This window comes from Equus quagga, chromosome 8, assembly GCF_021613505.1.
Source record: "Equus quagga isolate Etosha38 chromosome 8, UCLA_HA_Equagga_1.0, whole genome shotgun sequence".
Classification (NCBI taxonomy): Eukaryota; Metazoa; Chordata; class Mammalia; order Perissodactyla; family Equidae; genus Equus; species Equus quagga.
This window is the reverse complement of record NC_060274.1, coordinates 22,820,543-22,840,566: the sequence shown is the minus strand read 5'-3', so window position 1 is coordinate 22,840,566 and position 20,024 is coordinate 22,820,543. Positions and strand designations below refer to the sequence as shown.

General features: G+C 41.8%; 1 protein-coding gene across 7 annotated transcripts in view; it reads right to left on the bottom strand.

Moving 5' to 3' along the window:
- HIVEP2 (HIVEP zinc finger 2) overlaps positions 1-20,024 on the bottom strand; it is a 183,016-nt gene that overhangs the window by 16,524 nt on the left and 146,468 nt on the right. For 5 of the 7 annotated variants that reach the window (XM_046669002.1, XM_046669005.1, XM_046669004.1 and 2 more), the window contains 3 exons: positions 14,363-14,449; positions 7,693-7,737; positions 894-6,437 (listed from right to left, as the gene is read on the bottom strand). In XM_046669002.1, coding sequence (XP_046524958.1) covers positions 894-6,050 — 5,157 coding nt within the window. In that variant the 5' untranslated portion in view covers positions 6,051-6,437; positions 7,693-7,737; positions 14,363-14,449. Of the gene's footprint in view, positions 1-893; positions 6,438-7,692; positions 7,738-9,975; positions 10,227-10,636; positions 10,732-14,362; positions 14,450-20,024 lie in introns of those variants that run through there. The other 2 variants (XM_046669007.1, XM_046669008.1) reach the window with 2 other exon arrangements.

Below are 20,024 nucleotides of genomic sequence, written 5' to 3'. Positions count from 1 at the left end.
ATGGCCCCTCTCCTGCGATCTCTGAAAATCAGCCTAAATTCCTGCTCAACGGCCAGGGGCTGGTTACATAAAACCAAGGACAAGAGGGATAAAATCAGAACAGAATGACAGTTTCTACAGAATAAATTCAACATTTAGTTTAAAAAAAACAAACTCCACTAGCACTGTGCAGCACTAATAAAAACCTTCAATTAAAGCAATCTCTATTAATTTAGGAATTATTCTCAAAATACTGAGGAGAAATGGTAACTGAAATAAGTAAAATATACTTTTAAATCCTCCATTTGCTTCTTTAATAATCTAGCATAAATTCCAAAGTGCCCATTATTAATATTTTTAAAACCTTATGTGTAAGGCATTAATTGTTCACGTAGGGATAAACTAGCTAATCATTTGGAAAAATGGGATTTTAGAGAGATATACAGAAAATAAACTTTAGTAAAAAGTATTGTCTGTGGGAACAAACCCTCTGAAGTTTGCAAAGTCCAGTCCTGACACCCTGCACGTCTCCTTCCTGATCCTTCCTTTCAGCATCCACTCCCTGTCCTACGTCCCATTTCACAATTTCCTGAGGCCCTCCCATGAAAGGAAAAGTGGATCTGCTGGGTCACTGACACAGGTCAGAAAACAGAAGAGCCCGGAGGAATGAGACCTGCGGGAGAATTTCATGGCATCTGGTGAAGGAGCTACTTTGTGTTTACGACTTTCCTGAGACCCTCAGAACTAAGTTCAGGGTCAGCGGCTTCTCTCACCCAGGGGCCAGTGCTGCAGAGGACTCCCCCAACTCTGACCTTGCTTTACCTGTATCGTTTAGACCAAATGCCCTTCACTATGTATTCTGCTCAGGAGTCAAGTCCACAACACAGAATGTTTTCAGAAACAACATCCTTTACCTGAGCATACTGCTTCCAAGCGCTTGACGACGTGAGCTTGCCGGTTCCAGGCCTGTGCATAGCAGCCAGAGTATAAATTTCTGCGGTGATTTTTTGCTTGGACCTCAGAAGAGCCAGAGTGGTCTTGGTGTTCAATCCTGACGGGTTTGGGTTACAGGAACTAATGCACCATGAAGCATAAACCGAGGATTTGAAGGTGGCCTGTTGCACGTAATTGGGTTTTGTATAATTCAAAAAGCACCAACTCACAGTAGTAGTTGTCCGCAGACTGGGGAACTGAAGAATCTGCTGGAAATCTGCCACATCCGTGAAAAGAAGAGTTGAGTTTGCCACTTTCCCACTTGGGCCAGAGGCCATGTGGACAACCATGCCAACAGGCAGCTTCTGGCCTTTTCCTTTCTCCTCGAGCTGACTGTCTCCCGGCGGCAGTGAGGAGCTCTGGGGGCTCATGCTGACATCAGAAGCTGCCTCATCAATATCTAATTCATCTGAGGACTCTTTGCTTTCAGAAGGCCCGCTGGACTTCTGCCCCAGAGAGGGTGCCCTGGAGCTGGGCGGGAACGGCTCCCTCAAGGGCACACTGGTAGACGGATGGTCTTGTGATGAGGAGGGGGACAGTGAGGAGAAGGAAGACGACCCCGACTGCGAGCCATCCTTCGGTTCAGAGGCACAGCCTTGTCGAACCAGCTGGGGTTTCTGGGGCCGGGAGAGACCCTTTCTGACGTCTGAGTTGGTCAACTCCACAGCACTGAGCTCCTCCACAATCTGTCCATACATCTTTTCTTCTTTGACCCTTTTCTGCTGCTTCGTCTCCATGAAGAGTTCTAAGCTGCTGGCTGGAGAAAGCATGCGCTTGCTGCCCCCTAGGGTGGCAGCGCTGTCGGAGGTGGAAGGTAAACACAAGGGGATTGAGGATTCCAAGCCAAGGGGCAGGGTCTGAGGGACTTTCCAAAGGGGGTACTTTTCCAAGCCTGCGTGCTGCCCCAGCACCTGGGCGATGTTAAAGCCTATCCCTTGCATGGCCGCGTTGGTGACCAGTGTTCTTTGGGTCATATTCTCGTCGACTTTGCATATGACAATTGCAGGACTGTTCTGCCCAAGGATCTGAGAGATGCTAGTGTACATGACACTCCCATAGGACGGGACGTGGGTCTGGATCCTGACAGGGACCACCGTTCCTGGTAAGGACTGTAAAGGCCCAGTGTTGGCCGAGGCAAAATCTTCTTGAAGAACCTGCTCGGAGGGAGCATTGGAGGACTTGGTGCTCTGGTCCGATGGAAACTTTGGAAGAAGGTTATTTGAGTGTAGCCCTGAAGTTCCTGAATAATACGGGTAAGTCTGCTCTTTCGCGTGTGCGTAATCAGCGGGTTTCTTTCCAGTGTGCTCTGCAACATGCTCTAAGGGGTAGCTAGGATGGATCTCCGCCTGGAAAGAAGGCTTGCCATAGCTCTTCGGAGGGTGCTGCACCAGCGGGTGTGGGAAGTGTGCCTGCCACCAGGGAGGCTGCTGAGCTGGTAAATGAACCATACAGACCGTAGGATATTGAAACTGAAACAAGGCATTCTGGATTGGAGAAAATGGAATAGTCTCTTGATGTGGAAATAAATGTGGCTGCTCAGATAAGTGCTTGCTTGCCATGTAGGAGGTTGGTTGTATCAAAGGATTCCTCAGAGACTCCTGACTGTCCATGTGCATGATCGGTTGTTGGGCCAAGTGCAGCGGCCCTGAGCTCAGCTGGGCACAAGGACCCACAACCTGCTTCCCCGGGTCCTCCGCCTGGAGAGGAGGCAGCACGGAGGCCGGGGCGTGGTGCCACGCGGGCCTGAGGCCGGCATGCAGCTGCTCCATCTGCTCCTGCTTCACGCCCGGATCTGCACTGGCCTCGGCCTGAGCGATCTCGGGAGAGCCGCTGAACGAGGCCTGCCGCACGAGAAAGCACTTCTTCCTCTCCCGCGACGGCGACAACGCGGAGGCCGGCGCCCCTGCCGCCGGAGCGTGGGACAGGTTCCCATAGTCGAACGATTTGCTCCGAATTTCCGGGACTTCAGTTGGGTGAGGACAAGGCATCTGTTCGGATGAGCAGCGCCGCATCTCCTTTTGGTGGTGGTGGCCCGGGACAGACAATGAGTAGGAGCCAGCGGGGACAGTCAAAAACTCTGAATGCTTCCCAAACTCATCCTGCTTCGGAAGCGCAGCCAGCTTGATGGTTTCTTCTCTTTCAAAGGACACTGAGAAACTGGAGCTGTGGGACAAGTTGCTTTCCTGACTGGGGCTGCGAGAGAGGCCCGTGCCCGTGGATTCAAAGCTGGACTCCCCGGAGGAGTGCTCCATGTCGGCAAGGCGCAGACGCTTCTTTTTGGGGGGCAGCTTCTCAGCAGGGAGCTGGGACAGGGTCTCGCTTCTCTGGGGCCACTGAAACTCCTCCGCAGGCCTTTCTGGCTCTTTGCTCTGGGCTTCCTTCTCCTTCTCCGGTTTATCAGGCTCCTCGGTCACTCGGATCTCGGGAACCTGGATGTTGTGCTGGCGGACCAGCCTGGGCTGCGCGTGGCAGGCCTGCTGAGCCGGGGACGGCTTCCCTCCGCTTTCTGCGCCCTCCCCGGGCGGGGCCCACTCGGGACTCACCGGGGCCTCTGAAATCTCACTGTCACAGGTCTCAGAAGGCGAGGAGGCCTTCTCCTGCGCACTAGCCACCAGTTCAGCGGACTCAGACCTCTCAAACGAATTGGGTCGGCTCAGTGAGTTTGTGTGCTGAATCACAGAAATCACATTTCCAGGAGGTTTCCTGCCCCCTACGTCTGACATCTTGTCTGAATCAGCGGCCGAGGGCGACTCCTCTGACCCAAGAGATGGACTTCCAGATTGCAGTTGGGGTCGAGCTGGGTCAAAGCGCTCAGAGTGACCGTGAGAAGGGTTCTCCTGTCCAGCCACGGTGAACCCGCTTCTTACACCTTCTTGCATCTGCAATTTGGGGTCATAATCTGAAGCGGTTATGCCCACGGGTGTGCTTACAACACTGCTGCAGATCATGGGGGTGTCCTCCTCATCTCCTACACTCTTCTCTTTCCTGCGTTTTCTAGTTTCACAGGTAGTTCCAAACATGGTTGGCACTCCCTGCAGTGGCACCGAGGGATCCATGAAATACTCTCCGCTGTGTTTTAAGGAGCTTAAGCAGGAAATGTCCCTGTAGCTTTGCTTTGGTGTTTCAGAATCTTCCCATTTCTTGTAGGGTTTCCGGCAGACATCATAGTCATACCCAACCCTGTCCCCAGGAATCAATTTCTTTTCCTTCAAGGATGAACCTGTGACACTCTTTGACATCCTTCCATGGTGTTCTGCTTCCACGTGCCCCTCCTGGACTGAAGGCAGCTCAAATGCAGCCTGTCTCCTTAACATGCGCTGAGGGGGTATTCCCACAGTCCCTGGATAGAACACATCATCCGAACCAGTCATCCTTTCATCGAAAGAGTGACTTCCTCTCAAAGAAGGAGGAATACTTAGATTAGTTGCTGAAGAAGTTGGCATGGAGTTGCTTCTAATAAGGGGTGAAGAGTCTACAGGAGCTTCTAAGAGAACTGGGGTGCTGCCTTGGAAATTTGCAGGATAAAGTTTTCCTTCACTCCTGATAGATGATGGAATAGCCTGGGATTGTCTGGACTCACTGTTGAACTTTGCAGATTTCAGCATGCTTGTTTGACTGGGGTCGATTTCGCCCTTGCTTGGGATCAGCTGTGAAACAGGATCTTCAAACATCTTGACGTCTAACCTGGTGTTTACGTGAGGTAATGATTCCAGCATGCCCTTCCTGCCCATGGTGGCACGCTCCTGACTTGCGGTTGTAACACTGAGTGTATTTCTGGGACTAAGTCGACAGTATTTCCCGAAGATGATCTCTTCATAAGACTTCGCGTTGGTGTTGGGTGGGCTTATCTGCTGCTCTGCACTTTCTGAGCGGGAGAAGTAACCAGAGTCAGTGCTTCCCTTACTGTGCGGGCTCAGAAGGTTTAGAGATGGCTCAGAATCTTGTCCTTTCTTCTCTGACAGTCTTAGTGCAAGTTTCTGTTTAACCGTGTGAGAGTCATCAGCCTTAGTATTTAAAGACGGATTTGGGAGCATATCAGAGCCAATATACTGAGAGCTTTCGTTAGGTAAAGGAATCCCACTTTTGGGAATAATCAAAATCGGCACCTTCATTGGACCTCCCAGTGATTCTTCCAACGACCCATGATAGCCACCTCTGCCAGCGAGATCCAGCGGGATTGGTGGGCCAGGACTCATTTTGTCAGAAGCCTCAACAAATAAAGAACTCTCCTCATCTGTGTCTGTACTCTGTTCACCGTCTGAGTGTATTTCTGCTTCTACATCAATAAAACCAGCCTCTAGATCCAATTTAGATACAGCTGACTCTGTGAAAGGGACTAATCCTGCCTTAATTGCATGGGCATGTGACTTCCTGTGCTTGTACAAATTGCTCTTTGTCTTGAAAGAGAAACCACAAGGTATACATGGATATGGCCGCTCCCCAGTATGGGACCTGATGTGTTTTTTCAGTACGCTTGGTTTGGCACACGCCCTGCTGCAGTAAGGGCAAATGTACTTGCCAGGCTTCTTGGGTTTGTGCTCTTTCTTGTGAGCATCTTCTGACTGTTCGATACTTTTCTGGGAGAATTGACTATAAGCAGGGTTCAGACTTGAAATCTTTTTTCTAGGATAACCACCACTATGGCCATGTAGAGGAAAAGGAAATAAGTCCTCAGAGGCAACAGATGGCAAAGGGCCAGGGAAAAGCCATGGAGGGCCTTCGAGGCTCTGATGTGGCTTGTTGCTGTGCATGAGCCCCTGCGGCAATGAGGGCTGAGGGAAAGAGAGTGAATGTTGGCATGGGTAAGGACTCGGACGGTGCGGTGGGTGTTGCTTCTCTGTGACTTGCTGTGCCACTTCACTAGGTGAGGCCAGTTTCCCAGAACCAAAGATTTGTGCTGAAGCTGTGTTTGCGATCTGCTCAGGATCTACTGGTGGTTGCCGCTGTCCTTCTTGACTGCCAAAACTGCTCATCTTAATAACAGCTGATTGTTCCTGTCTCCATCTACCTGGTGCTTTATCAGTTTCTCCAGACCTTGAGGTAGCTTTTTGTCCCAGAGCTGTGTCCCCCGTGTCCATTTTGTTACACAAGGTCTTAAGTGCTAGTTCTCTTGAAAGCTGTGCAGACTCATGGAGTGTCTCCAAAGCCGTACTTTTCAAAGCGTGCTTGCTTCCATGTTCCAGGGCATCTGCAAACTTGCTGAGTGCTCCTGCTCTTTGCAACCTTCCACACCCACCCTGTAGTCTACTGGTATTAGATGACAATGTCCTTGGACCAGGGCTATAACACAGTTCTCTCCATTGTAGAAATGTCTACCCAGAAGCTAAGTGCAAATCTCTAAAGATTTCTTATGGCATTTGAATATTTTCAACTAGGATGAAATTGGGATGATGAAGAGTCCAGGAGAAATTTTGCCCATCAACTAGAGCAAAGTTCACTTGCCAGTTTCATTAAGATAAAATGATCTGAAAGAAAAGGAAACACGGAGATTGTCATAACAGTTAACGAGCAAGAAAGAAACCAGAACCAACCCTCAATAACCAGCCTGGAACCGCACACACTGAAAACAATGTTTACTTCAAGGGTCCTTTTTATAGCTGTCACATTAAGTCCACAATTAAAGGATATTAACTTCAAACTTAGCATTAAGCCACAAGAAGAAAGCTCTTCAATGCTTGATTTTGGTTACCTTTTTACATACTCCTAAATTTTGATCAAAAAAGTATTTAAAGGAAAACTTTTGATAGATACGATTTATAAAATCTACGATTTTTAAAAGGCTTCATTAAAATAAACTTAGAGGGGCCTGCCTGGTGGCACAGCCATTAAGTTTGCACGCTCTGCTTCGGCGGCCTAGGGTTTGCTAGTTCGGATCCTGGGTGTGGACCTATGCACTGCCTGTCAAGCCATGCTGTGGTAGGCATCCCACATAGAAAGCAGAGGAAGATGGGCACAGATGTTAGCTCAGGGCCAGTCTTCCTCAGCAAAAAGAGGAGGATTGGTGGCAGATGTTAGCTCAGGGCTAATCTTCCTCCAATAAATAAATAAATAGAGCTATTTTTAACCAAGTTTTATGACTTACATGCTGAAGTGTACTATATATTTCTTTATATAGATTACTATAAATATATATTAATAAATATATAAGATAAAAATAGATATATATACAACATCAGTATAGAGTTAATATCAGTGTCTACATATATATATATGTTATTTAGCTATATAAGATGTCAGAGAGCTGGCCCGGTGGCATAGTGGTTGAGTTGGCACGCTCCATTTCTGCGGCCCAGGGTTCGCAGGTTTGGATGTGGGCATGGACCTAGCACCGCTCATCAAGCCATGCTGGGATGGGGTCCCACATACGAACCAGAGCAAGACTGGCCCAGATGTGAGCTCAGCGACCATCCTCCTCAAGCAGAAAGAGGAAGATTAGCAACATATGTTAGCTCAGGGCTAATCTTCCTCACTAAAATATAAAATAAAATAAAGCAGCAGCATCTTTTACATATATCTATATTTATATTAACATAAAATATAGATATATTTTATAGCTTAAAAGCAGTTATTAGCAGAGGTAAACTAAGGCTATAGGGATCAAAGATTGTCACTGAACTCTGAAAAAGGTAGGAAAGTGCATCTAAATAAAACAATTATAAAACCTTCATAATATGGAAAACAAAACATACTTTTGGGACAGTTTAAAAATGTAATGATTACCTGAATGGTTTAGAGTTCTCATGGGGATGATTGTCTTGACGCTTCCTGGGTAGAAAATAAATGCAGTGAGGAAAAATTGTTCCATCAAATCATATTGCTGTATACAAATGTCAATTTAAAGTTCATTATATATAAAGCTCACAATGCTACGTGTCCTTAAAAAAACAGCAAGAAACTGCTTTAGCAGACACTATAGGAAGCAGTAAACCTTATACTGACACATGTCCAAAATAAAGAGAAAAAACTATAAAAACTTTAGAGTAATATTTTCCAAGATATAAGATGATTGTATCAAAATATCTTAGTTTTTTGGTCACAATTAGTCTGGTTCTAATTCCTTAGATATTAAAAAGTTGAGAATAGTGGTTTTCTTAAATTGAACCTATGGGTTTGAACACGTAAAAGAATAAATTTCCTTTTTAGGGAATTTACACCACAGCAAAGAAAGGAGTCCTCCAGATCACTGTGAACGGCTCAGGAAAACTTGACAACTTAGAAACTATTAGATTTGAAGTGGATACTCAGTTTCCACAGCGAATGGCTGAGACAGTACCAGAGGATTCTGAGAACTTCACGCTCAACTGTATTGACTAGGATGAGAGCTTAGATGTCCCCTGGATAGGCAATGTGGCAGTGCTTACCAAAGTAAGACGCGTATTCCCTTTGGCCCAGAAATTCTATTGCTGGAAATTTATCCCTAACAGACGTACCTGCGCAAGCGCACAAAGGTAGGTGGACAAGGTTTGCTTAAATAAATTATGGTTTATAAATCATAAAAATCAGTTATTTACAAACGTGAAGTACAGCCAGAAGTACTGATATAAAAACTCAACCAGGAGATTACATTGAACGTAAAAAAAAAGCTTATTTCACCCTAGGATGTATTTTATAACTCCATTTGCATAAAAGAGAAACAGGCAATAAAAACAGAAAATTTCTGCAAGGATGCCAAACAGCTTTTTCTTCCTCCCCAGAGCCCCACTGCATGGTTGTATATCCTAGTTGTAGGTCCTTCTAGTTCTTCTATGAGAGCGGCCACAGCACGGCAACCGACAGACGGGTGATGTGGGTCCACACCCGGGAAACAAACCCGGGCCACCAAAGCCGTGAGAGTGCTGAACTTTGACCACTAGGCCATCAGGCCTGGCTCCCAGACAGCTTTTTTTTTGAGGAAGATTAGCCGTGAGCTAACATCTGCCGCCAATCCTCTTCTTTTTGCTGAGGAAGACTGGCCCTGAGCTAGCATCCGTGCCCATCTTCCTCCACTTTATATGTGGGATGCCTGCCACAGCCTGCCTTGATGAGTGGTGCTAGGTCTGCACTCGGGATCCGAACCAGTAAACCCGGGCCACCTGAGCGGAGCACGAGAATTTAACCACTAGGCAACCAGGCCGGCCCCCGAAACAGTTTTTTAACAGTACTTAAATTGCAGAAGTGGAACCACGGAGTCAGAGGAAGGGGTGGGAAGGATTTCAATTTTCCACCTTATGACTTTTAGTGACTTTTAATTTTTGTTTATTTTTCTTAAGATGAACATGTTCACCTTTTTACTAAAATATTGGTTAATAAAAGAGATTCCACTATGCAAATGTACTGTAATTTCCCAAACCAAAACTCAAGTACTGGTCTTACTGCCATGTCTAATTTGCTCCCTAACATAGAATGCCACTGTGATTTAGACAGTGCATTTAGAAAGGGGAAAAAATATGGAAATTCCACAGGAACAATAAGTCTTTGGGGTGAGACATCAGTAGCCCCAAATACCTGTAGCAAGATATCTGTAATCAAAAGTTCCCTCTGCTAATAGCCAGGAAGCACTGCATTTTGTAATACAGTTATCATAAAAACTAAACAACAAGCATGCTAACTTTGGGGTGGGTAAAAGGTTTTACCATTGATTTGAATTTTCCCCCCACAGTGGTTTCCCTATGCATCCCTCTACAGGTAAGGCAGCAAAAAGTCACTGAAAGAAAAGTGACGGCTCTATCATACTTTAATGCAAATGTACTTCCGTCCGCTCCAGCGACCATGCTCACAAGAAGAATTAGCACCATCTAAGCCAAACTGGCTGAATTTTCTGTTTAATTAACTACATATTTCAAGTTCATGTGGACACAACCTCTGTCCGACTTTGAGAAGAAATAACATCCTCTAGAATGCAAGTGTAGTGTATTTCCAATTCAAGACAGAAACTTTTGTCTCTTTCCTCCATTGGGAGTCGGAGTTTGAACTGAGAAATTTCTAGGTCCCCTTTCATAGTTAATATTTTTTCAGGATACTGACGTGCAGCTGCAGGTCCACTGCTGGAGATGAGGGCGGTGGCAGCTGCTGTGCGCTGCGCGGCCTGCGTGTGCTGCTAGAGCTATGCTGGCGGACAGCGCCGAGACGGCCTGATGCCACAGGTGTTACACACCTGTTCCACAGTCGAGGATGATGCTCAGGGAGGCTGCATGTCGGAACAAGAGTCAAATCCAGCTTTGGCTGACCTTCAGTTCTAAAGGGGCTCACCTCCCCCCTGCACCCCTTATCCTCAGCTCCACTGTCTCAAGTTTTATCACAACTTAAAATAACACATCTTCAATAATACATTTTCCTAAATATTTTCACTTGATTTCAACATTTCCAATGCTTGAATTTTTCACGGCCTTGGGAGAATATATGAGTTTTACACGGTTGTAGCACAGAAAATGGCCATTTCCTAGGAATCAAAGAAATCCATAATTTAAAAAATGTTAAAAATCTGTATTAAAGTATTAAATATTAAAGTATGAATAAGGACAGCACCTTGTGAGAACGTGATGAATTACAAACAACTGTTTTACTTTGTTCTTTAAAAAGCCTTACTTTCAAGGAAAGTAAAAACCTTGCAAGTAAAAATTAGGCCTATGGTCACTTCCCATTTGTTGGATTACACAGAATATGTAATATTTCTTAAAACACAGACCTCAAATTAAGTAAGCACATACTGGATGGGGCCAGCCCGGTGGCGCAGTGGTTAAGTTCGTGCACTCTGCTTTGGAGGCCCAGGGTTCACAGTTTCGGATCCCGGATGCAACCAATACACCACTCATCAAGCCATGCTGTGGTGGCATCCCACATACAAAAGAGACAAAGATTGGCACAGATGTGAGTCAGGAACAATCTTCCTCCAGCAAAAAAGAGGAAGACTGGCAACATATGTTAGCTCACGGACAATGTTCCTCATTCCCTCAAAAAAACAGGACTGGAATAATATATTTAATAATTAAATAAAATATAATGTTTTCATCTAGCAATGAGGTAATAGCTTTATAAATCAGATGAATTTAATTTTTATGGTGTATGGTAATAAATTAAAACCATTACACCCTAAACAAGGCATATACAATTCTTATTCACTAAGGACATATGATAAAAAAGAGATGCACCAAACAAAATTCATATAAAGGCAATAATATTTTGCTATTAAGGAATAGACCAGGAGAAGAAAAAAGTGATTTACATAAAACTCAAAAGCAGATATTTAATGGTCAGAACAAAAACTACTCAGGACATTTAGTTCATTGTTGTTGGGTTTAAATTTTAGGAGAAAGAGGATAATCAGAAAAATCATATCTATTATTTTATTTAAAAAATAACCAATTTTGCTGATCTTAACATAGGATTATCCTATATTCCAATAGCATTTACTATCCAGAAAATGTTTAAAATTCAAAACTTGCTCTAGTACAAAACACATTGACTTAATTATACAAATAGCTTCTGTCAGGAAAATCTCTTCCTTTTCAATTTCTAAGACAAGCCTGCCTAGGACGTCCCACCGTATTATCCCGAGATTCGACGGGCCCCTTACTCCCTCCTCCGGGTCGTTCAGGAAAAGCTTCTGTCAGCAGCACCCTGATCCTTCTGGTCTGCACCCCCCTGAACTGCAACATGGCACTTTTCACTTCAAGGAGAGGCCTAAGAATATTCCCAGGGAACTGGAAATCCTTCTTATTTCACATGAACCTTTCACATTAGATTTTAAACCTATTTGAGGATACAGTATTCTCCCCAACACCATCCTTGGAGAGGCTTCAACTAACTGCTACCCATGAAATCACTTTCCTTCTTGGAGTTTCTGAAGCACAGAGAGAAAGGAAGACGGGAGAGAAGATGAGTGATGGGTCCTTCGGGGAGTTTACTATGCAGATTCTTCATTAACCTCTTGTCTACAGTTGCTTTATCGTGGAGAGAGAAACAATCCTGCCGTGTAAACTGTGTGCACCACAGACCTATTACTGGGCACAACACTCTGAGTCTTTAAACCAGGCAGGATTTGGGAGTGTTCAGAAGTCTCCTTGCTGCTCTCCTCAGCTTATACTCACAGGAAAGGAAACTGACTGCAAAAACCATAAGGCTTTCACAGTTTAAGCCAGGGTTTGATAATGACATTTGTCTGTTTTTATTAGGTGACACTTTTACTTAGCCATCTGACTCTACCAACAATGGCATAAATTCCCGAGCTTGTGTTTTATTACTTAAACGTATAAAAACGCTTATAAATAGGGAATTACTTTCTTTGGGCCTTGTAATATTATTACAAACCATCAAATGTACCATTGTATGTACCACTGCAACTTTAGTTTAATTTTCTGAATACAGATCTACTTGGAGCTAAAAAGATCTATAGTAATGTGGTTAATTATAGCTATATTACTTCTTATGATTGTGTAGATTCATTTCATTTTTCATCTTCTCTAATTGTCTGTTAAAAGTAAATCTCCAGTTTTCCCAATCAACCAACAGGTTAAAAAAGTGCAATATCAGAGCAATCCTCACGCGAAAAGAAAACAGCCACTTATCATTTCATTCTCTGAGATTTCTTTTTATGGTAACCAAACCCACGCGAAATCACCCACTGCCAACAAAGAAGCGGTGTTCCAAACACAGTTTCACATTCACATTTCACATTTTTCCTAATGCCTTCGAGTGCTACGAAATGAGGACAACATTCGGCTATGACTTTTGGGTTTCCTATGGATGGCGCTCCAGCCCATCCTAAAGGAGTCCTTTAGGCAGTAAAGACAGGCATTGTCTAGCCAACTCACATATTTTTTCAGAGGGGGTAAGGCTGAAAAAGATCTTACTACCCTCTGCAAGGCTATTTCAGAGGTAATGGGAGGAGGCAAAGTGAGCAAGAGAAAGAAAATGATAGTACCTGGAAGAGCTGCCATTTTTCTAAAAGCGTGCCTCCTCCTTTAGCCACCCTTCACAAGCCCACTCAAATAAATCTGGCACCCAGTTAAATAATTTCCTCAGAGAGGCCCTGAAAGGAAAGGCCCAGAAACAGCCTCCCGTATGGATCTCCACAGAGGTCCCTTCAGGATAACAGCTGGGTGGGATTGGCAGGAAGGCGGGCCTGCTCTGCAGGCGAATAAAGGCCCACAGTCTCCAGGGTTGTCAATCCGGGATCTTTTGCTTAGAAAAACACTATCGTAGAAAAAAGTTTACCTCAGGAAATTAATCATTACTTGAGTGGTGGCAAAAGTCAAGCGAGCATTAAATAATAACATCCTAAATAATAAGGGTATGAAATGACTAGTGACAAAACACTGCTTCTCTACTTCCAACATTTTCATAATAAAACCTTTTTTAAAATTAAAATGGCTATTGGGTCCTTTTTTAGAATTCGGTGGTATTACATTTGTAAACAAATATGAGTCTAATGATACTAATTATTGGACAAAATTCTAGAGGCCATTTCCATGTACTTGCTTTCAAAATGCCAGAGATCAATCACAAAATATTTTAAGCCATACACGAGCATCTCAGAGCACCAGTGCTGTAACAATGAGGTCCCACAAGTCACCACCACATAGAAGGACCGGATGAGGGAAAAAGGATCTAGCAAAAACCATGACCAGTGCCAGGGGCCAACTGAATACAGACTTATTTCCACAGGATGATTAAAAAAAGACACCTCCTGAGAGCCAAATTCATTATAAATGCTCCTTTTATTAGTAAAAATTCCCATAACCTCAGTTCTCCCTAAAATGAGCAAGTCACCAAGATGAGGAGGATCCTGTATATTAAATAAAACCCTGCCAAGCCATTCAGGGAACTCCTGAAGAAAAGCAAAAATACTGTGATGTTCCCCCTCTGATCTGACATACACTAAAACCTAATTTGATATTTAAAACCTAATGGAAAACTGAACCATATTTCTTCCATGCTGGCTACAACAAGGACATGATGGCAGATATTTGTATAGTTTACATATTTAGTCAAGGTATTTATGACTTATTTTGACTATAGCCTGCTACTTTTAATATTTTGTCATAAAACTTTTGCATTTTTTTTTTTTTACAATTGTGATTTTTGTTTTCCTAGTGGTATGTTTTCCCATTAGACAACAAAAGTAACTAGGGTTTACTAAGTAGAATGTTACATGAAAATAAACTTTGCCAGAAAGAAATTCGCTTAAATGAGGCTATCTCAATTAAGGAAATTATCATTAAAACTGGTCTATTATGAAAAACAAAATAAAACCAAACCTTCACAACACTTTTCTCTCTAAATGGCATATCCATTGTTTCCTCCCAGATTTGATGGCAACATTGGTTTACATATTGGTGCACAGTGGGCCAAAGCTGTTTCTCAAGTTAAATGTAAAAACAATAGAATAAAATAATAAATTTTAGTTATTAACCTGTTATCCTCATATCAAAAAACAACTGTCTTTGCCTTCCACGATGCCAACTCTTCCCACAGGAACTCATGCACAACTTCCAGGAATCTGAAAGGCAAACAACAAGATTTTTAAAAATGATGATGCTTGCAGAGAATTTAATAGGTATGATTCTTCTTCTTCTTCTTCTTCTTTTTGCTGAGGAAGATTCGCCCTGAGCTAACATCTGTTGAAAACCTTCCTCTATTTTGTACGTGGGTTGCCACCACAGTATGGCCACTGACCAGCAGTGTAGGTCCATGCCTAGGAATCAAACCTGGGCTGCTGAAGCGGAGCGCGTGAACTTAACCACTAGGTCACCAGGGCTGGCCCATGGTTATTCTTCACTTACAGAAACAGCCTTCCTTGAGGAAAGAAAATTTGCAACTGGATCTCTCAAGAAGACTTTTTTTTTTTCAAGAAAAAATTTCCTTTAACATAGTTTAAATCTTTTGAATAAGTACAAGTATTAAAAGAGAATTGACTCTAACAGCAAAAGTGAAGGCAATTAGGAAAATAATGCTAGGGTTAAAACAATGCATTGGAACTAGAAATTATGCCGTTGCAGTCCACGACACAGTTCTGCCTTAAAGCTGACATTCCCACACATCTTCTCTCAGTGCATCAGCAACTAAACTCCACAGGATGAAGTCTCAGATAACCTCACAGCAAATTCTTTTCTATAGTTTATTTCAGCAATGTTATGTTCTGTGCTAAAATTAATTTCTGAAATAGGAAGCCAAAACCAACCAAAGTAAAATCCTGAGACTTAACAAACTCCAGTAAGTAACAAAAAAAGAGGATTTTCTCATACTTTGAATTAATATTTATCTAAGTCTGATCCAAAGAAATGCATGGAAGATCAGGCAAACTACTTAAGTCAACCCTCTTAAGATGGTGTATCTCCCAGTATACAGGGCCCATATAACAATATGATCACACTACCCCTGGACGGCTATTGTATATTTGTTCATCTTTTTAAAATATCAGTCTTTCTTCCAAACAAGTTAGTGTCTCATGGGAAGGACTAAAGCATCAAGACATGACAATTAAAACGTGCCTTAATCCACTCCCACCATGTGTGAGCACCCAAAGAGCTTTACTTTCCCTCCTTTGTGCACATCCCGCAGCAGCACTTTGGGACACCCTACACACTTTGAGACATGAATCATTCTAAGCAGGGAGGCCCCCTCAATTCCTCAAAAGACACAAAAGGTGCAAAAATAGCTTCCGCAATTAAAGCAAGAACCACGTCAGCAGCCAGATGAATGTGGGTGGTCAGATAAGATTCTGGTGCTGCAAAGGGCAGATTATTAAGCAAGTGCTAGATTTATTTTCTCTTCTAAACTTTGTTCTTCTTGCCTCAGATCAACCATTTGCTGGCACTTAGAATGACACTTGACAAGCTCTACTATTCTTAAGTTAAAAGTTTCATCAGAGCCAAAAAGCGTGATTCATTAGACACTGAAGGAACAGCAGCGGTATCCTAGGAAAAGAAAAAAAGGACATGTGTGTTCTATAAGATAATTAACTATATATTTTTAACAAACCAAAGAGTACCTCTTTTTTTAAAAAAAATCAAGTTAATGTGCTTAAAAAAAAAACTGGACTTTGGCAGTATGACCTGAAGATAAAGTAAAGCATGGCAGCCCTCAGAAAAGAAAGAGTAAATCTTGATCTATTTTGCACTCCAAGCAAAATTCACCCAAGACATAAATGGGCCAAGATTCTATAGATATAGCCATTTATGGGGAACAACAACTTGCAGTAGTCACTGACTACCTGATTGGCAATCCCATAGTTGTTGAAGCAAAAAGGAGAACATAATCCTCAGAAGGCCAGCGCTGACACCCACTCCTTCCGTCTGTGTTGTACCTGTAGACAGGCACTCAACCATTCCCAAAGCCGGAAATCATCATCCTACCAACAGCCCCACAGGCAAAATGGAGCACATGAGTGCCCCCCACGAGCTGGGGTAGGCCAGCGTCCCCAGCTCTGACTCTGCTTTTCCAGTCTTACTTTCCGGGCTGTGGCTACCAGGAATAGGAAACACTCGTCTCATGACATGCACACGCATCTGGAATTTTAGACTACAGAAGAGCCTTCTTTTCACTCAATCAGAGGATTCAAAGACTGTTTCTGTTAAATGGCCTGCAATTCATGATCTTCGATGTTTGTTTTTCTCTTCAACAAAAAAACAACGATAATGATGTTGTACTTAAATGTTACCTCACAGAAACTTCCAGGTGATTAGCGTGATTTTAAGGCAAAGATTTAGACGCTATTAACATGAAAGATCTCACACCAAATTCAGTGATTTCGCACAAATCATTTTGTTGAGAACTGAAATCAGTAATGGCCTCTACGTGGGAGGTAATTATTGTTAATATTACAATAAAGACATGGAGATAATCATCTCAGAAAATTATTTTTGCATTAATTTTAAGTGAGTTTTTGTGCCTCAGTTTCCTCATCAAAATAACAGACAAATCTTTACTCAAACAGCTCTTGAGAATGTGGTATGACAACTCATGCTTATGTTCCCCAGAAACCAACAGTTCACACAGTATACTATTAAACAATGGAATAAAAGAAAGAGGAGAGATTTCCATTTCTTTAACTTTACTTTTAGGTTATTAGATTCCTAAGAAATCACCATGCAATGAAACCTTAATAATACATAAAACTAACAAGTTTTCAGAAAATAGTGCTAACAGATGTTGTTAAATATTCAAAATTCATTCCCAAATATGAGGTGAAAATTACTTTTCACTTTACTAACAAAGTACAGACTGATCTTTTTGTCACCTGCAGCTTTACAGGAGAGTTCCTTAAAAATATTTTCCAACCCTTCACCCCCTATTTGTAACAAACACTTGGAAAGTTTGAGTATTATTGTTTCTCTCTGAGTGGTTTCTCAGCCTTTCCACTCTGAGGAAAAAAATCCTTGGTATTAGACATTTATTCTTGGATGCTTATCAGTTATTATCACTAAGCTAAGGAAGGTCACATTGAGGTATGATTAGATTAGATAGATAGATAGAGATGGATAGATAGAAAGATGATAGATAGATGTTTTTAAAATAACCATTGTTGGTGGGGTTCTTTATTATTTCAATTCTCCATTCTTCCAAATTATTTTAAGACACATTATGGTTTAATGGTTTAATATGACTCTGATGAATCTTGCAAGAGGTTAAGGCTTCACTGGCAAGCTCCTTATACAAATATAAGCACCTTCCATCACTCTTTTTTCTGAGGTTAAACAAATATATACTAGACCATAATTTTAGTAGAAGAGCAGTTACACTTTAGATGAGAGAAGTCAAAATTAAAAGTAATAATTATTTGCATCAACTCTATGGAAAAATTGGCAAGTAGTCATGTGTCACTTAACAAATGTGTAGTCGGGTGATTTCATTGTTGTGGTACTTACATACCGGATGGTATAGCCTACTACACGCCTAGGCTGTATGCTAATAATCTTATGGGACCCCTGTCACATATGTGGTCTGTCACTGAGCGGAAACGTCATTATGTGGTGCATGACTGGACAACCTTATGGTTAGGTAAAGACCACGGAGAAAATAATTTTTGTTATAACATCTGCTAGTACTCATTTTCCAAAGCACACTGGCCTTCTCCTTGCGTAATTACAGTCTCCTGAACATAATTTAATCTTTCTTTGATGATTCGGGCTTGTAAACTGCCCTCTCCTTACTCTGAGTCTGGGCTGAGATCGGCTGGCATCGGCAACGCGAACTTCTCCCCACCTGTGTTCTTAACCCCATGTCACGTTTTCCAAGATCAGAGTTACAACTGAGTTTTGTTTTCTTGACTACATATTTGACATCAAATAAGTCATATCTGACTAACTTGTTTCAGGAGAAAATATGTAACTATCCACTTCTACCACCATTAATTTTTTAGCTTTAATTTTAGTGAAAGATTTTATAAAGTTGAATCACTGAGCATGCTGCCATAACCTAGATTATTCTTGGTAAAAAAGTCACGCATTTCTAGTTCTTAAAGTTTATAATATATGTTAATTTGGCTGAAAATTATATGTAACCAACAAAACCATTCTTTATTTTTATTAAAAAAAAAATCATCAGGCAACTAACAGATGAAAAAGCTGAGAACAGATGAAAAAGCAAGCTAAGATTTGCTTAAGAACCCACAGGTCATTACAATGGGTCTAGGTATGGCTTAGGTCTTCAAACTTTCAAGTCAATTATTTTCCACTATCCATACTACTTCCTTTTCTTGAAAGTTTATTAATCTGGCCCTATTGCAGAAATGACTGAATGGGCAAAAGAATGAAAAATAAAGAATAAATGATACTGAACTTAGAATAAGCAAAGACATTTCTCATCCATACTTTAAAGATAATCAAAGAAACAGAAAATAACAGTAGCTAAAAACCAGTGCTCCATTGAATGGTTTATCAAGTTTTATAGAAAATAAAATAAATTCAACGAAAATTTTAATTTCTCCAAAATGAGTAAATGGTAACAAAATTCGGTGTCAAAATAATCAATTTATACATGTACTACATCATTTAGTATCCAAAACAAAATAATCACTTAATTCTCAACCAATTTTCAGCATAAGTTATTTTCCACTATCAAACTTCTTATGCTCTTATAATGAAAAACTTTTTAAAGTAAATATTTAAGACCAGTCAAGAGATCGTCTTTCCCAAAGCCAGGACAGCTCTTTCACTGGCAGTCAGTGGAGGGAAACCCTCAAAATTTCACCAAGGAGGCCTGAGGGATACATACGGTGACCCCATCTCCACAGGCACCACCTCTCCTATAGAATGGTATATGTTGCATTGTTTTTACAAAAAGGCAGGGTCAATTAGATGTTTTGTACAATTAAAAATCTGTTTTTTGGTTTCTCATTTGTGCTACATCTTCCCATTTTTGTTTTTCTTTCCTTACCCTCTATTCTACCCCTCAATATTATTACAGTCGCTAAATAACTACCTCTTGCCAAGCTACCTTAAAAATTTACTTTTTAAATATTTAGAGGATAAAACCAAAGAAGAATTACGTGACTACCATACTGTAATGAGAAATATGACATAATAAAGTCATAACTCTAATGTATTATTTTCTCAAGTTTTATCTTTTACAGTGCTTATGTTTATTATTTGGTTGCTACAGGTATACAGAAATTAGGTCATTACTCTTTCTCCAACTTTCCTTTTACTCCTGGATGCGCCAAGATTAGCATAAAGAAAGGCCAATGTTAACTTTGGATTATGTAAACAAAGAGAATGGAGAAATCAAATTGTAAAATATGCATTATATTCATAAGTATGCATAAAACAGGCTGACCTTGCCTGAAGGAAAATCCATCTCTTAGGCAAGAGCCACCTACATCAATGGAAATAATATGAAAAGCAGTGAAAGCACAGGGGAAAACCTGAATTGCACTCCACATTTCAAGCAACAACTGATTCTCAGATGTGATGGAAAAAAGTGTCTTCAGCCTCCCTAACGTTAGGTCTACATACCATAAAGATCCCTCAAAAAGAAATCATGGCAAAGCTTATGACTTACCATATAATCTAACCAGATGTGCCCCATCTACCCCCAATAACTGAGCTGTTGAAAGGATCAATTCTATTTCCTTT